Source organism: Molothrus ater, chromosome 5, assembly GCF_012460135.2.
Source record: "Molothrus ater isolate BHLD 08-10-18 breed brown headed cowbird chromosome 5, BPBGC_Mater_1.1, whole genome shotgun sequence".
Taxonomy (NCBI): Eukaryota; Metazoa; Chordata; class Aves; order Passeriformes; family Icteridae; genus Molothrus; species Molothrus ater.
Window position 1 is genome coordinate 6,949,411 of NC_050482.2, and position 17,815 is coordinate 6,967,225.

Consider the following 17,815-nt stretch of genomic DNA (forward strand, 5'->3'; position numbering starts at 1 on the left):
CTTTCCCATCCCTTCTGCAAAGCCAATAATGTTAAACCTTAAGTGACTTCCATGTCTTCCTAAGCTCTGTTTTTAAGGGAAAGGACAGCAAGGCTGTACATAAAATACTTGTATTTTGGCTCTCAACCCATCAGGGTGTCCCAGTGTTCCCCTCCCACATTCCACCTCCTGTGGCCCACAGGGCTTGCTCCCTTCTCACCTGCTTTCTGGTGTAGGTCCTCACTGATTTGCCTCCCAGGGGAACATCCTTGCATCCCCCTGTGCAGGAGGCTCATCCCATCCCTGGCCAAGCCAGGATCAGCCCCTGGGCTCACTCAGCTCTCAGGTGAGGGCTGATTGGGGGGATCTCCCTGCCCATGACCTGTAGTAGCAATGAATCCTTCTCAGCCTCTTCCTAGCAAGGGCAAAGCTGTGCCAAAAGAGGCTCTTTTCTGCCCTGTGCCCAGCTCCTGGCAGTCCTGGTGCCCTCCTGCATGACCCTTTCTCTCCTTGTGCATCAACAGGGGCTGCAGTGACTTCCTGGACACAGAGGCTGATTCCCCAACCCTGTACATACTCCAGCCATGCAAGAAGATTTTCATTTCCTCCATAATCTGAAAGGCTCTGGAAGGGCTGGGGTTCTTGCTGGGACTCATATCTCTGTGCTCCCCCTTTGTAGGATTGTTGCCCTCCAGCTCTGTGCTGCTTAGCAGTTCACTCCTGCCTTTTGCTGCCACAAGTGTGCATAAATCACAGCAGTCCTAACTTGTGCTCTTGTACCTCTGCCAAGGTAATTAGTACAGTGCACATTTGAGGAGAGTTATTTCTCTCTCCAGAGAGCAGCCTGCCAGTGCCTCAGCATGCACAGCACTGTCTGCTTGCCTTCAAATGCTTTATCAGAGCACTTTGGGCTTGTCTGAGGAAAATGCTGAGGAAGGCAAGAAATTAATGAAGGGCTGTCAGGCTCCTTAAATGCAGCCCCCTGAGTGTCACAGGGAGGAGGGGACAGAGCAATGGCTTCAAGGGGCTCTTTTTTCTTCTTTCTTTTTTCCATTTTCTTTTTTCCTTTTTTCTTTTTTCTTTTTTATTCTTTTTAATTTTTTTCTTTTTTCCTTTTTTTTTATTTTTCTTTTTTTTCTCTTTTCTTATTTTTTTTCTTTTTTTTCTTTTTCTCCAGCCTGGGTATCTCTACCCCAGTGCTCATCCTGCCAGTTGCAGCGCTGGTGTTGTCAGCTCCATCATCTCTCCTCAGTAAAGCACCCAAAATCTTGAGGGTTGTGACGAAAGAGGAGGAAGGAGAAAATCAGTTCATGTGCATCCCACCCCAAGACTGTGGGATGTGAGCACTGATAATTATTACACTAAAACAAGTAATTTATAAGCTCTCCACAGATACCAGTAGAGTTGGACACTGATTGTGGATCGAGTCTCTTCATTAAGCCCCCAGATGTTTTTCCTCAGCTGTCTGTGTACATAGTGGCTTTTTGGCATTTGCTAAATTTGTTGTTTTTAGGGACCCTTCTCATACACCACCTGCACCACGGGGTTTCCAGCAGGAGCACCCAGCCCCAGGCACCAGCAGGTGCCCATTGAGTAGGTGCAGAGCCCTGCTCTGGACATAGACACTTGTCTGGCAGGAGGTGATCTTCCTGCTTTGATAATGGCACTCATGGACCCAGATGAGGACTGGCTCGTCTCTCTGAGATAAAGAGAGAGATTTCTGGTTCAGCTGAGCCACAGTGGGTTCATCATCATGCTGCAAATGTCAGTGGAGTTCTCCCGGGTCAGCGTGGCTGTGACGCAGATCAACATCTCAGTATTTAAATTATTTATCAAGCACACTGGCTCCTCAGAGCTAACAAAACATTGCTCCTTTCACCCTCAAGTGTTGAGTTGGTTCAAATAACCTCCAGGGCAGCCAGCTGCTTTTGGGTTATAAATAACTCAAGTATTCATTTCTTGCAGTTTCCCCCCCTTGCTCTGCTGCTGTTTCCGAGCTAGATCTACAGTCTGTTTGTAATGCTCTCTCCAACTAAATGCTTTATTGAGGTTGATTGACTCAGAGTTTAAAAAAAACTGTAGGAAAAATATCATTTCAATACCAGCAAAGTATGTGGAAGAATGATTTAGACCACAGACCAGTGATAAGAGGAAAAAAATGTATCATCTCTACAGAGAGGCAGGAAGGGCTGTTTAACTGTGAGCAGGATGGGTTTGCTAAAACCTTGGGCCAGCCTCAGAGGTAAATCTGGCACTTTGCAACATTGGTGTTAAAACTTGAAGAAGGGCTGTCTCTGCTGGCATGTCTGTGCAGAGTGGGACAGAATCCTGCCTGCAGCACCAGCTGGGTGTAGGGATCTCTGACACACGAGTTTCATCACTGCACTTGCTTCCTGCAGTGCTAGATGTGCTTCTCCCACATCCAGCCCTGCCTCAGCATTGAGGCTGTCCTGCTCTGCAGCACTGGGAGGGTGCACCCTCAATGGATTAGCTCAGACTAGGCAAATAATGCTCAATGTCCTGCTTGGTTTCTTTTCTTTTTTTTTTTGGTTTTTTTTTTTTCCTTGTTTTGTTTGGGCTCGGTTTTCTGAGCAGTCTGACTATAAACACTGAGAACCAGACAGGACTGTTGTCAGCCTCAGGCAAGGCAGGCAATTGGATGTGGTCAGCAAAATCACTTTCAGGAGTGAGAAAGGGAGAGGCTGTCCCTGTGTCTGCAGCAGCAGCAGGGCCATGTGCAGCCCTTGCAAGCTCTGCTGCAGAGGTGCATGGGCTCCTGTGCATCCTCCTCACTGTTCCTGGGGACACAGAGCCCAGCACATCCTGCAGGTGCATTGTGCCCTCTGCCTGAAAGCTCTGCAGGGCTCCTTGCCCTGCTCTGCACCAGGACTTGTGCATGTGCTGGGGGGTTGGAGGGACTGATGCTCTGTGGATGAAGGGTTTAGCTCATGAAATCTCCTCTTAGCACTTGTGCAGGAGAGGATGGCAGGGGTCATGTCTGTGTAATAAAACCATTCCTCTGGTTAAACACTCGAAAGCATGCAGAGAGAGGCCAGGATATCTGAGGGATCAACAGCACCAGGCTTCCAGGCAGAATTCTGCTTTGTCCGGGGCAGTGCCAATCTCCAGAAGTGCTTTACATGTCCCTGAAGAAACTCCTCTCATGGTAGCATTTACCTGCTTGAAAACTTACTTGGGCAAGCCTTAAGTGAGAGTTCCTCCTTCTTCTCCCTCCCTCCTTCTTCCCTTCTGGGCAGAGATGGCTCCAGTGGTCACCTCTCTCTTTTCCTGCTCTCCATCAGGCTCTGTGGATATCCCCCTTTCTATGATGAAAACGACTCCAAGCTCTTTGAGCAGATCCTTAAGGCAGAGTATGAGTTTGACTCTCCATACTGGGATGACATCTCAGAGTCTGGTAAGTAGCTACTGCTCTTTACATTGAAATGCAACAACCATGCCATGCAGGCACCTGTGCCTACTGCATGCATCCCCCCTGGGCATGGAATGCACCCTCCATCATGTGCAGAGATCCTTTTGACTGAACACCAGTGGGAATCTGCATTTCTTTTGGCTCAGATAGTCATGGGAGTTTGTTTCTGCAGCAAATTAGGTCTGTCAGTCACAGACAAAGCACTAAAACATGGCTCAAACAGCAGATAAAGATGGCAGAAGACTGTCCCAAGAAGAAAAAAGCAGCTTAATTTCTTCATTGTGTCCTAATGAAAAGCAGATTGTTAATGTGCCATTAATAATAAGGTGGCAAATGAGTTTGGCTCTGTTGCTGACACTTCACTGCAGCTCCAAAGCAAGTCCTCAGTCTGTGCAGCAAAAAAACCAAGAAATTAATGGCTTGCAAAGAAGGCAGGTGAGCAGATCCAGAAACTGGAAGGACTGTCCATGTGGGTGGATGTTCCCCATCCACTGCAGAGGACATTTAACCCTTAGTACCCACCTGCCCCTGCTCCAGCAGCCTGGCGGAGGGGCAGATACCCCAAATGTGTTACAGGCAGATGTTCCAAGGCCTTCTGGCTCCAGCATGGGTCTGTGTCCAGGGGTGAGAGCAGGGGACATTCAGCCTTGCACCTGCATGTGTCCCTGACACACTGTTTAGTCTCCAAGAGGTCACCCAAGCTCAGTGTCCTTGCTCTGTTCAACCCAGGGAAACATCTGCTACCTCATGCAGAAGAAGAAATGAATTCAAGGAATATTCCATCATGTAAAAATATCCCTATAAATACAGTTTTCTGATTTATTGGTGCTACTGATTGAGGCAAGGGAGATAAAAATTGAGTGTTTTTATTATAAAGATGATTATATATTCTCTTATCTCCACACAGAGAGCAACATTTTATGCTGCTTACATCTGCAGTCCAGATATCATTATGATAGATTGCTCAAAAGTATATGTGATGAGAAGTTTTTTTAAACTAATAAGGATTTTCAGAGAAAATATGAAGGTCTGCTGGCAGACCCTTCTGTCTCATGGGGGAAAGTCCATCACCTAAATCAGCACAAAGATTTTCCTGCCATATTTGGCTTTGCTGTGGCTCCTTCAGCTGCCCTGTCCTGAAGCTGCTGGACGCACGCCACGCTGCAACCTCCGTTCCTTCCATTGTGGTGTCGATGAAAAACACACTGCCTCCTGCTCCAGGGAGTCCATGTGCCTTGCTGAATTCCTCCTAAATGGGCAACATGTCCTCAGAGCTGCCCATGTGCTTGGGATGAGCAATGTGAAGCTCCTCTTGCTGTGGCATCTGACCTCCTCCCTCTCCCCTGGGCTGACCAGCACATCCAGTGCATGTGGCCACATTCAGACCACGAAGATGATGCAGCATGTGGCTGACCAGAGACCCAGAGTTGTACTCTGCTGACTCTGAATTATCCATCCCACTCCTAAATGTACCTGCAGGAGTAGATGCCTTCAGCTTTTATCTGGTACCCTGAATAGCTTGGGTTTGGTCCCAAGTCACCTCGGTACTAATAAATGACAAATGACCCAGGGCTGTTTTCTTGTCCTGTGGCCAGATGGCTCTTGGTAGCCTGATCAGTGCTGTTGAATGTGGCACCAGAACTGGGCATCAACTCTATTGCTTTCAATGATTTTCTCTTTTTTCTTTTTTTTTTTGCAGCTAAAGACTTCATTCGGAATTTGATGGAGAAGGACCCCAATAAAAGATACACCTGTGAGCAAGCAGCACGGCACCCTTGGTAAGCAGCACCCAGTGCTCTGAGAAACCCTCAGGACACAGAGCACCTTTTCACATTCCTGCATGGAAGTGGTTTTTCTGTCACACATTGTACTGACCTCTACTACATAACTCTGAGCTTTTATTCTTACAAGCTCTGCCCTTGTCCTCCAGATTTTCCTGGAAAACTGTAATGGACTTTAATCTCATGCACCAACCTTTGTAGGATTAGTGAAATGCTGAATTATGTATGTTGACTGTAGTGCAGCAGTGGGATGTGCCAAAATGATTAAAGGGCTCTAAGTCAAATGATGCCTTTGCATATGAGTGACTTCATCAACATTTCCCAAGGTCTGTGTAGCTGGAACAAGGGTGACTCATGTACTTCTGACCAGCCCTGAGTGACTGAGAGCAGCATCCCACACTACCAGCTGCACCCACACATGGGCTCTGGATCTAACTCTTTTAGGGTAGGGAATATTATATAAGCAAGGTGAGGTATTATTTTTGTTGTTATAATAGCTGCAACAGAAAAGAGGTAATGGCATGATATTTTCACCCCAGGTGTGCATTACACTCTGGTTCTATACTGTCAGAATTGCCCCAAATGCCACTTCCTTTTGCATTGTCTGTGTGACAAAAAGGAAATTTGAGACACGAAATCCCAATTTTGTGAGATTAAAAAAAAATCCCAAACTGGTTCTAAATGATACTGACCTGAGCCTTGGGAAATTAAACAAGTCAGTATTAGGAATACAGAATAAACAATGAGAATGCAACTCCCAGCAGGGAGTGAGGTGACCATTTGTACAACTCAGAGACAGATTTTCCAAAGCCTTACATCCAAGATACACAAAATGTAAGCATCCAGCTTCTGGCCCTGCTACATGTGTGTTGGTGGCTGGAGTGCAACAAAGAAACGTGGCACTTGTAACACACACAGCTTCTGGGCCCTCTGAAAGGAACAAAATGATAAAAAGTGTTTTCATTCCTTTTTTGTGTGTGGTTTTGGTTTTTTTTTTCTTTTGCATGTCATGGCCAAGGGCCAATGGAAACTCACAGGCTGCTACATAATTCGTACTGTTTTCCACAGAATCCAATTTTCCATTTAAAAACAACCCCCCAAAAAAGGTTTTTTTCCCCATTTCTGTGGCCGGGGGTCTTCTTCTGCCAGGCTGACTTTGCCATCCAGTGGTCCCTTTTCAAGATTTCAAGTTCTGACCCAGCACAGCTCAGGGTCAGCCTTTGAAATGTCAGACATGCAAGTGGCACTGCAGAAAGGAGGCTGAAAATATTCACCATGTTGGCACTCCACACCCTGAATCCACCTCCCTTTGACACAGGGACAGTGCGTGCCAGGGGATTACAGGACAAAAAGGAAAAGCATGGAGGTTTCCAAAGCTATGGATGGCTTCAGACCTGCCCCTGTCCTCCCCAGAGTGCTCATGAGCAACACTCCATGCCTCATTCCTCCTTGCTCTGGAGAGCTCCCTGTAACATGGACACTGCAGTTATGGACCTCTCTGCAGAGCTGGGCAATGATTTTTTTTTATTTTTGGAGGCTTTGGATCCTGTAGTGATAAATGCCTTTTTGGATAATCAAGGCTGCTCACCCAGATGTTATTTTGGAGTTAGTGGTAGGATCTCCTTTTGCCAAAGCATTGCTCAAGGAGCATTTTCCACCCAGATTCCTCATGTCAGGAAATAGTGAGGGTTTTGCTGTTTCTTTTCTCATTCTAGCCATTACATCTGTGGCAGTGACATCCTTTCCTTCTCCTGGAAGGGAGGGAAGGATTTTTCAGTGCAGGAGGAAGAGAGTTCTGTGCTTTGTCTCAGTGATCAGCTGTGTCCTTCTCTCAAGCTGGGGTTGTTTAAATTTCCAGCAGCTCCAGGCCTGAGTTCCTCTCTCTCATGGTTGCATTTGGTGTTGCAGCAGCTGGAGACAGGGGTGCACATGTGCAGCCAGCAGAGAGAGGCCACCACAGCTTTTGTGTCATCCCACAGCCCCTTTTCAGCTGAGCATGGATTTCACACCCCCCCAGCTGCATCGCCTTCCACAGTGATGCCAAGAGAGCATCTGCTCTGTGAGTTATCACAGGACAGAGGTACCTGAAGCTCTTGGCTTAGTGGGAAGGGATGATCAGAGCAGGCTGAAGTGGTCCCATAAATTATATGCTTTTGCAGAGTGTTTGCACTGCAAACAGCCCTTGATGGCTGCTCATAAAAGGTATTTGTTTCTTGTCTGCACAAGCAACATAACTGGAAATGCATCTTTGAGCCCTAGTGTTCTCATGAAGCAAAATCCAGATTCCACTGAGGCTAATGGGAGTTTTGCCAGACTTCAGTGAGATTTTGGGTTTGTCTCCTTGTTTCAGCAGCAGAGCACAGGCCTCCCTGGGTCACTGTTGCTGTGCAAATGGCAGATAATTAATATATATATGGTGAGGTGGCTCCATGTAGTAACATTTTCCAGCTTTCCCTTTTTCTTCCTCCTGTGAAGTCTTCCTATGCAGTTTCAGATCATTGAGATTTTCACAGATTAGGAAGAAATCTATCAAATCATGAATAATTAACTCATATTTTATAATCTGATTGTGCTAAAAGTAGTTAACTGTGCATGACATGGCTACCTGGCCATGAAATTTTGTTGTTTCAATATGCAGTATTTGTGAAGAACAAACTGATTCTAAAACACACCTTTTATTTGAATCCCTGTGTTTTCATTAAATTCCTTCCAAACAGGGCTTGCAGGAACTGGATCTTGCAAGATAATACATTTGTGCCTTTAAGGTTAATAATATCTTTGAATTTTGGGAAACTGCTCCAGAATAGACAGCTATTTGCATGACTAAATGTTTGCACAGGATCAGACCTTAAAAAAAGTCAATATTTCTTCCCAATGGCCCACTTTTCTGAGTGTATCTGCTCACCACATGCCTGCATTTATGTGATGTCTGGCTATTTAGAATCAAATGGCCTTGGTAGGGGGATGGTGTGTTAAACTCAGAGCTGGCAGAAAAGGAGGCTAATGATTGCAGTGAAGTATGACAGCAGAACCAGTACAATATGTGAGACTTGTTGGGATAATGAGTCCACCCCTGCTTGTCCATTTATTCAGATTTCTCCAGTTTAATATACAGGTGACTTATGCTTTCCACTGGAAAAGTTATTTATTTTATAATGTATCTTTCAGTGAGGTTTGCACTGTTTATGGGGTGTTGCAAAGGTGCAATGTTCTGCTTAGCTTTTCTTAGCTTTTCCCACTGTGACTTTTCAAAAAGGACGTGGAAAATGAAGGTAACAAAAGAATGGGGTGATTTTGCTGCAGCTTGATACATTTTAATGTTTCCCTGGCTCATATTAAAGACAGCAATTAAGTTTATTAAATATATTGCCATGTCAGAGCCCACATCCTGTTTAGGGCAGTGGCTCAGTCTGCAGTGATTAGGGGGGAGCAGCAGAAACCTGAGGACCTGTTTCTTCCAGCTATAGACTTACAGAAACATAGAATATCTTGAGGTGGAAGGGACCCTCAAGGACTAGCAAAATGTGCTCCCCATCAGGTCAGACTAGGTCCTGCAGAGCCAAATTCAGCCTCCAGGCTCGGATCAGAGGGAAAGAAAACAGTGCTCAGAGGGTGAGGACAAAGCCCAGCAGTTGGGAAGCTAATACAGAAGTTAGAAGGGCTGCCATGAATTTATTTACTCCACCATGCATTAACCAATGAACCTAAATGGGATTTAATGCTGTGTGCTGAAGACACTTAGAGCATCAAAGGCAATTTGGGGCACCCAAATTAAAGGCTGATGGATTAATTGCCTCCATATGGAGATTGTAAATACATAGACTGTAGAAGGAGAAGGAGCTTGTGGCACCAGTTGGACCCCAGTGTCTGCAGGTGGGAGCGTGGTCCTGGCTGTGCAAAGGGAGAAAGGATCCTTGGGATGTGCCAGCATCCAGCCACACCCACACTGAGGGATCACAAAGCTCTGGCCAGGACTGAGCCTCTGCAAATTGTGACCATGATTCCAAGGGTTTATTGTGTGCCAGAGAGCACAAGCCAGATAATAATTTCCACCCAGGGAAAGGACATGGTTTACAAAGAGCTCAGTTCTCAGACAATATTGTTTGAAGTGTGAAAAGGCCTTCCTGAAGGGAATTGCTGATGTTTACAACATTAAATCAAACTGTTATCGAGTTCATCCCCACACTCTATTTATTTTGGAACATCACTGATACAGTGTGTGTGTGTATTTGTATACATGCATGGATGTGTGTGTGTACATGTAGAAGAGTTATGATCCCTCAGCATTATCCATTACAGCTAACTCCATGTTTCCTGTCATCATACTCAGGACTATTTCCAAGCACTTTTTGGCCAGCACAGCATTTGAGTTGGCTGCCTTCAGAAGGAAGGTTCAGAAAACAATGGTAGATGAAAGGCTCTGCCTGCCATGGTGGGCAGGGAGGATGAGAGAGACATTTGCTTGCAGCATGCTAATGAAGAACTGTCCAAAAGGAAATTTGCTGGTTTTGTCTGTGTTGGAGGTTCCTCTCAAAGCTTAGAAGTGGTATGGCCAGATAAATTGGTGTGATAGGTTTGAAGTCATCTAGAGAGCTAAAATAAATTAGATACTATGAAATAATATTTGATCTTTAGATTAGATTCCTCTCATGTGTAGGATTAGATTTGTTATGGTTATTCATGAGAAATACCCTTTTTAGCTTCAGTGGATGTGTTTGGGATGGGGAGCCATCATTCTTGGTCTCTTGGTATCCATTTCTGTGCATTGAGACAGTTCTGTATTTACAACTGGATGTAAAACCAGCTTCAACATGAAGTTCCCCAAAGCATTGTCAGGATGCAGCTGCTCTCAGGTGCTGCAAAAATGGGAATCTGGAGAGAAAATCCAGGTTTCACTTAGACTAATCAGTCCTTGCTTGGTTCTGGGTGATGCTCAGCAGGATAACAGATGATGCACTATTCTGATTTGTTTAATTTTATTTTTGTGTATGTGTGTGGTAGGTAGAAGCAATGTCTTTTACTAGGCCAAGTAGAACAGTTGGTAAAAAAAAAAACTTCAGAGTTGACATAGTTAACTTCAAAGTTAACTGCAAAGCCAGAAACTATTGTTCAGTACTAGATAAGCATCAGTCTGATTAGCTCAAGTTGATTGCAATTTCTCAGTGAAAACTGAGCTGATTTCTAGAGGCAAAGTATATGTTGTGCTAGAGAGGGAGAGAGAAAGAAAGAAAGAAAAGAAAGATACTAAGGTATTTTTGTCCTTAAAGGAAAAATTAGATAGTTTATAGCCTGTGGACTTGGAGAATTAGGGAAATGTGGAACGGAAATAATTATAAATGCCCCAAACCCACTATCTATTAGTTTCATTCTTTCTCTTCTTAGCAAGGGAACTAAAGTTCATGATTAAATATATTTGGTGTAGATGTAAGGATGCTCATGATAGGCACCACAGAGTAGATCTGTGTGCCCAAACACATCTCATTTTTCATATCTACCAGCTGAGAGTACAGAACATGTGACTTCTGCCTGCTCACCTCGACCTCTTCCATGTCCTGAAACCCCCACGCCTCCAGCAAAGCACCAACAGCGAAGGGATGATAACATTGCTCTTGTTTCCCTAGAAGTAAAACTATACTGTAAACACTGTAGCACCACAAGTATTTCATAAAAGTTACAAAACCCTCCAAGTGCAAAATGCAGTCTGAAAGCACAGTGCTCATGTTCCAGCATCCCAGGGTTGACGGGGTAGCTCTTCAAAGGCGCCTTGGAGAGCAATCCCACTCCCAGCTCTGGCAGCTGAGGCTGCATTCTGAGCCACACCATGCAGCATGCCAGCACGTGTTTGAACAGCTCCTGCTGCACTAAATTAGCCCCAGCAGTGCTGTGATTTTGCTCTGATTAGAAACTATCATCTGCAAGGTGCTAATGTTGCTGAAGAGACCTAAGGTGTAGGATGGTTGCAGTGCTGTAGCATCTGAGGGCTTCACAGGATGTGTCTCCATCCCCTTGTGAAGTAAACAAGTATTCTTCTGCCTGTCTGGAAAACACCCAAATACCAAGACTTTTTTTTTTCCTGGAATTACAAGAATTGCGTAGTGAACATAGAGCTAGGGGTGGTAGAAGGCAGTTTGTGAACTACTGGAACCAGCAGTTTCTTATTGAAACAATCAGCATTTCAGAAAATGATCCCTAAACTAAAAAAAAAAAAAAAAAAGAAAAAAAAGAAAAAAAATAGCCTCTATTGGAGCTACATGCTCAATCAAAAGCTTCATATTACAAAAACATATTTTCAAATCCTTGAGGAAACTGGCAAGAACAGTCTTCTGGAAGAGCTTGCAAGGGCATCATGCCCCAAGAACTTGTTCTATCTCTGTTTCCAAAATAAGATTTGACAGGTGGGCAACAGTATCTGTTCTTATAGAGTTTGTTAACCAACTTGTTTGTAAAGCAAAATGCATCATTAGCTTTGGTGGAAAAATATCCTTTGCAAGTGTAAGTGAATTTTCTGTCCTGGTCTCTTTGATCAGTTACTGAAGGGATGGTTTGGCTTGTAGTTTCTTCTGAGATCTGTAGTGTGACAGCCAGTGCTCCCAGCTGGTGTGTGCTGAGGGCACCTGCCTTCCTTCACCAAGGAGGTGTTCTTGGACAGAGCTGAGTGCTCATGACATTTTGGAGTGGCTCTGACTAATCATGCAGTTTGCATTCCCACCAGGAAACTCTGCTAGGGCCTGTCTGGGAGTGTGGACTGCTTGGGATCCATCAGGGTCTGTGCTGAGCCTGGCAAAATTCACTGTGCAGGACAGGGGATGGAACAGTGGACATCATGCTTAACCTCCAGATACTGCCTCAGAAAGATTTTGGTCACCAGTGGGAAATCCAGGAAAGCCAGCTTGCCTTGCTGTTAGTGGGAAAGGTGATCAGAAGGAATCATCTTCAAAGGAAGATCTGAAGATCATCCAGTTTTCAGCCAAACACCTCCCTTTCTCTATCAACAGCACAGGCCCCCAGGAGAGGAAGTCAGGTGCCATTTGGGAGCTGTGCTTTGCCCAGTCCATCTGTCTGCTTGAGGCAGAGGCTCCATGGCAGGGAGGGCCCTTCCCAGCTGGGTGAGCCCTGCTCCTCCTGCCCTCAGTGCTGCTGGCTCCAGCACTCCTGAATAACCCAAGAGATGAGCTCAGTTACAACAGGGCGGGATTGGTGCGTCTCCACTCTTGGGACACGAGGGTTTAGTCCTTCCTCCCAAGGGTAAGTCCTTCCTCTCATCTCTCTGGTGAAGATCCTGGCAGATTGTTGTCCACTGGAAGGAGGGCAGGAATTTGGAGGAGGCTGGTCTCAGCACTTCTTAGATGTGCCAAGGACATGAAGGCAGAAAAAGCTGCATGTCCTTAGAAGAACAGTTTGGAACGGTCTGGGCAAAGTGAAAGGGGTGTCTCCAACACAGGGACACATAAATGGAAGCAGCACACTGGGGTATGTAAGCAGAGTTTTTTCTTTTAAAAGCACAAAGCAATGCTGCCATTCTGCTGCCTTAGTTGGAAAACAGAGAAAGTTTGGGTGCTGCCCTCGAAGGAGGATGTGGACTAGTTGGAGAAAGTCCAGAGGAGCTCACTAGATCAGAGGATTAGAAAACATGAGTTATGAAGAAACAGGGAAAGAATCAGTTTGTTTAGTCTAGAGAAGAGAAGACTGAGAGAAGTCATGATAACAGGCTTCAAATATGTGAAAGAATGCTTCAAAGACAAAGGGAATAAACTATTTTCCATGTCTTCTAGGAGGTAGTGAGGCACTGGAATAGGATGCCTGAGGAGTCTCCATCTTTCAGAGATCTTGAGGGACTGGTTTGTCAAATATTTGTCAAAATTATTTTGACAGTGCTGGGGTGGGCAGAAGGACTAGATGACTGCTGAGTCCCCCAGACCTTCTGATTATCCTGCTGGAGCTCCTCAGACTGGGAGACTCTGGTCCTGGTGGATTATTAAATTTCTTATGATTTTTTTATTGCTAATTCACCTTGTTTTTCTACACTGTGGCTAAAAAAAATTAATTTCTGAAAGTATCACATACAACATACAAGGCAATCTTTGCCTCCTTGCATCACCTACATTAGATAGCACTAATTACCCCAGCACATGGCCCAACATCAGTTCACTGCAGTGCCTGCTCTTCCAACAGATCTCATGCCTTGAGGAGTTAAATGAATCAATAAAATCCCCTTGATATAACAGAGTTCAGTGAAGATTTGAATGTATCTTAATCTGTTAAAGGAACTATGCAAGATCATCAATTATTTTAGGTTAAGTATTGCTCAGCTTAAGCTCTTTGTGCAGCCTGTGCTGCTTCAATGAGTGTCCATGTCTCTGCTTTTCTGTAAATCTACATTAATCATCATGAATGACTACTTACATTGCAGGGTGGCAGGAAAATCTCCAGTGCAAACAGAAATCAGACAGGTTGGAGTGGCTCTGGAAGCTTCTGCATAGCTGAGGCTAAAAGTAGTCTCAGCCTGTTGATGTTAAATCTTTGGATGCAAAAGAAAAAAAAGGTAGAATGTTTTCATCTGGGGCTGTAATGGTGATAGAAAGCAGCCATGCACCAGCAAAATCAGCCCATACCTCTTCGTAGCTGCCAGACTTACAAACCTTATCTACACTGGCTTTTATTGCCCCAGATTTTCCACTGCAGCTGCCAGCAGAGACAGCCATGGGAAGTTTGAGCCCATCTGTGAATGAAATCATTGTCACTGCAGGTGTGGTCACACCTGGGAGGAGGTGTGGGGGAAAAGTAAGAGTGTTCAAGGGGAGGAAAAGATCTCTTAAAATGTGCCTGCTCTGTCCATTTCAGGATTGCTGGAGATACAGCACTCAACAAAAACATCCACGAGTCGGTCAGCGCTCAGATCCGGAAGAACTTTGCAAAAAGCAAATGGAGAGTAAGTGCCCTGTCCTGAGGGGTGACACTGACACACAGCTCTGCCATACAGCCACCCTGCAGCAGGGTAGTGCTTTTGTGGCCCAAAATTGTGGTCAAAATGGTTGGTCCAGGCTTAGGCTACATGACCCTGCAGGGCCTCTCATACAGGATGGTGTTTGCCAAGTACCAGATGTAAAAAGTGTGAGAAATTGAGCTGGGGCTGCTCATAGCTAAAGGTCCCGTGGTTTTTGGTGGAGTGGGGTCAGCACCATGCAGGGACATGAAGAAATGCCTCTTGGGTCAGGGATGGGTTTGTCAAATATGACTTTCTTGTATCTCACAATCTCTGCTTGTGAGAGTGACTCTGAGATACGGACAAGCCTCTTTTTCCCAGCCCGGCAGTCGAAGAAGGAGTCAGGATTTTTCTGTTCTCATTCTCAAGGTTGTTTATTATTTCTTATCTGTAATATTCTTTCTCTGGCCTGCTGAGGTCTGTCTGGCAGGTCAGGTTGAGGCATACTGCCCGCCTCAGAGGCAGTGCTGTCTTTTTGCTGTCACTGAAAACTATGTGTACATTATTTACCATTACTTCCCAATACCTATCACCTATGTTAGACAGTGAGCTTCTACTCTAAACCAATCTAAAAGTGTCAACATCACCCAGAAGATGAAGGCCAAGAAGAAGCAGGAGAAAGACTGGACACACCCAGATTCCTCCATCTTGGGACCCCGAGCCCCATTCTAAAAACCCAAAAAATCTGTTTTTCACCCTGTGATAAACTATTATTTTACTTAAACTCTCTTGACTTGTAATTCTTCATATAAAGGTTGGTAATTTTTTCCATGGGTCAAGATCAAAGGCACAGGGGTCTTGGGCTCTGTGCCAAGGTCTCTGAGCCCCCTGGGCAGGGGCTTGAGCCCTCCAGGGCAGTCAGAGAAATTTCCAAGAGGGTTCTGACACTTGTAGGCTGCTGCATCCACCAAGGTTTGCTAATGCACTTCCTAGTTTAAAATCCATGAAAAATTTGAAAGATAACCGGCTTATTCCCATTCTGACACTCTGAGCAGCCAGGAGAGGAGCACCAGCAACCCTTCTGCCTCCAGCTGTTTTCATTCTCCGTTTCTTTCTTGCCCCGTTTCTGCAGCAAGCGTTCAACGCCACGGCGGTGGTGCGGCACATGCGGCGGCTGCACCTGGGCAGCAGCCTGGACAGCGCCAGCGCCAGCGTGTCCAGCACCCTCAGCCTGGCCACGCCGCTCCCCGACACGGCCACACGCAAAGATTGTGAGTAGCCAACGTCCTGGGGGAGCCCAGAAAATCCACGGGGATCCCCGTTTTCCCCCGACCACCCCCCGCCCCAGGCTGCAGTCCTCGCTGCCCATAGGTTTGGCTTTGTGCAAGCAGGTGGTTAAAATGAGGGTTTGAAATGGGCTGTCGTTTTTGGCTGGCGAGAAAAATTGTGTTGCAATTTCTGAAAAAAAAAAAAAAGATGTTTTAGCTCGGTGATTTTTGGGAGAAAAATCGCTGTTTCTTGTGGAGAAAAAGGGCTTTTGCTTGGGAAAAAGACCCAGACCCCACAGCAACAAAATTTTGTATTTGGTTGAAATTTGAAAAAGTTTAATCAAATTGTTTGAGTTTACAGTATCATGATAGGGCATTTTTCTGTAAAAATTGCCTTACTTTCCATTTCCACTGAGAAGACTGATCCTGCCAGTCAGACCCAGCTTCTCTCTTGAGAAGCTGGGTCCAAGTTAAGCTTCTGCACAAAGAGGTTCATTTGTTTGAGCAGGATTCAGGCTCTGCACCACTGTGGGACTTGGCCCTCTGCCATCTTTGTTTTGTGCTGTAACTGATATTTGCAAGCTGCCCACTGGACTCAGATGTTTGGGATATATATTTTTTCTGAATTCCAGGGAAGGGGACATGGCAGCAAAGGGATTATTTGGAAGACAGAAATGCATCCTTTGCAATGAAGCCTGTTTATTCTCTGGCTTCTGAGCATTTCTTTTTCTCTCTCCTGTCCATCTGTAGATATTTTATTAAATGGAGGAATGTGGACTTTACAGCTGGGGGGGTTACTTTAAAGTGCAACACTAAAAAGGAATGCTTTGCTGTGGACTGAAGTAGTCATTTCTAGACTGTGCCTTGCACTGTCCTGGAGCTGAAAGCACCTACTGCTCAGGATGGATTTTGGAAAATGCTGCTCTCTGCTTCTGCCACCCCTGCTTGCCACCCCCTGCTCCTTGATGAGGACATTCCACCAGCCACAGTCCCGGTGGCTCTGTGCAGAAGCTGTTTCCTCTTGCTCCCACAGGTGCAGTTTCCCCCACAGCTGGGGTGGGTTCTGCCTTCTGGGTACCCTGTGAAATATTTTTTCAGCCTGTGCTGTGGCTGTGCCAGAAGAGAGCCCCCTTCCCTCTGGATACTGGGCCTGGTGGGGATTCATACCTTGTGATGCCCAGCACCAAATCCTACAGCTGCTGCCAAAAAAACATCACTGTGCTCCTGGCCCAAACCTGGCACTGCAAAGGAGTGATGCTGACCATCCTCAAAACACTCCCAACCATGCACTGGCCATGCAGCCATGTAGAAAACCCCCTGTGTGGGAGAAACATCCTTTGGTTTTGGTTCCTGCTGCAGTTTGGCAAGGCTGGACCCCAGTCAGGTCTAGAGCATCTGTTGAATGCTTTGCTGCTAAACTGGTGGGTAATTAATCTCCATCCATCCATTGATTAACCTCAAATGGTGTTAATTAATGGCAATCAGTAGTCTGAAAATGTTAAAACATGTGTGAACAGGAAGGGTGGGAAGGCAAAGAAATCTGTTTAACGATTACAGAACCCTGTGAAGAATCCAACCATATTTTGCAGTGGTGAAGTCAACCAGGACATGAAGGATTAAACCAGATGTGTAAAGATAGGATGAGTTCTTACATGCCAGAAATACAAGGCAGAAAAATATTTGAAGATTTCCAAGCATCCCAGTTAAAGTCCAGCTTGGCAGACAATGTTGAAGAGCTTTTCTTCTTCAAAGAAATAATTTAAAGTTAGGAGATGCTGGAGCCCCAGAGAACCAATGAGGAGAGCCAGCAGCAAATACAAGGAGTTAAGAGGGATCTGACAAATCAAATACATTCCACCCAATACCTCCTGATAGGAAAAAGGAGATCTCTGAGGTCTCTGTCCTACCTCTTTATTTCTCAGCAGCTTTCTCTGGTTACAGACTCCTTGCACAAGAAAGATCCCATGCAGCAAGTTACATGATCCAGCTGTGCCACCACTACACAGCAGAATGCTGCCTGATTCTATTAATAGACACTTTTTGAACTCTCCAAATACTTTCAAATGCAGCAATTTCACACCACTGAAGACAATTAAGTACAGCCTTTGCCTGACAGTAGATTATGTCAGGCTGCATCCAAAACCTCTGTAGTAGGGCAGAGCAGAGATCAGGCATTAGGCTGGATTATGCCACCTGTCAGGAAACAGGAAGAGGTTCCTAAGGGAATCAGCTAGGATTTCTCAAGTGTATTGGCCTGATTCTCAGTCCATGGCTGGTTTATTCAATTTAGTCATGACTGAACTGCCTAGATTATTTATAGGTCCTAGAGCTCTGTATTTTTAATGTAGTAGATAAATTGCAGTGTGATGCCAAGTGGTGAAATGTCAATGGGAAATGGAATGTGGCCAAGTATAGGTACAGCATAATCCTCCTT

The 17,815-nt window shown here is 45.3% G+C and overlaps 1 protein-coding gene across 3 annotated transcripts in view; it reads left to right on the forward strand.

Annotated features, from left to right (window-relative positions):
- Positions 1 to 17,815, forward strand: part of CAMK1D (calcium/calmodulin dependent protein kinase ID) — a 220,255-nt gene that overhangs the window by 193,242 nt on the left and 9,198 nt on the right. For all 3 annotated transcript variants that reach the window (XM_036400264.2, XM_036400266.2, XM_036400267.2), the window contains exons 7-10: positions 3,282 to 3,394; positions 5,109 to 5,187; positions 14,032 to 14,119; positions 15,246 to 15,384. In XM_036400264.2, coding sequence (XP_036256157.1) covers positions 3,282 to 3,394; positions 5,109 to 5,187; positions 14,032 to 14,119; positions 15,246 to 15,384 — 419 coding nt within the window. The remainder of the gene's footprint in view (positions 1 to 3,281; positions 3,395 to 5,108; positions 5,188 to 14,031; positions 14,120 to 15,245; positions 15,385 to 17,815) is intronic.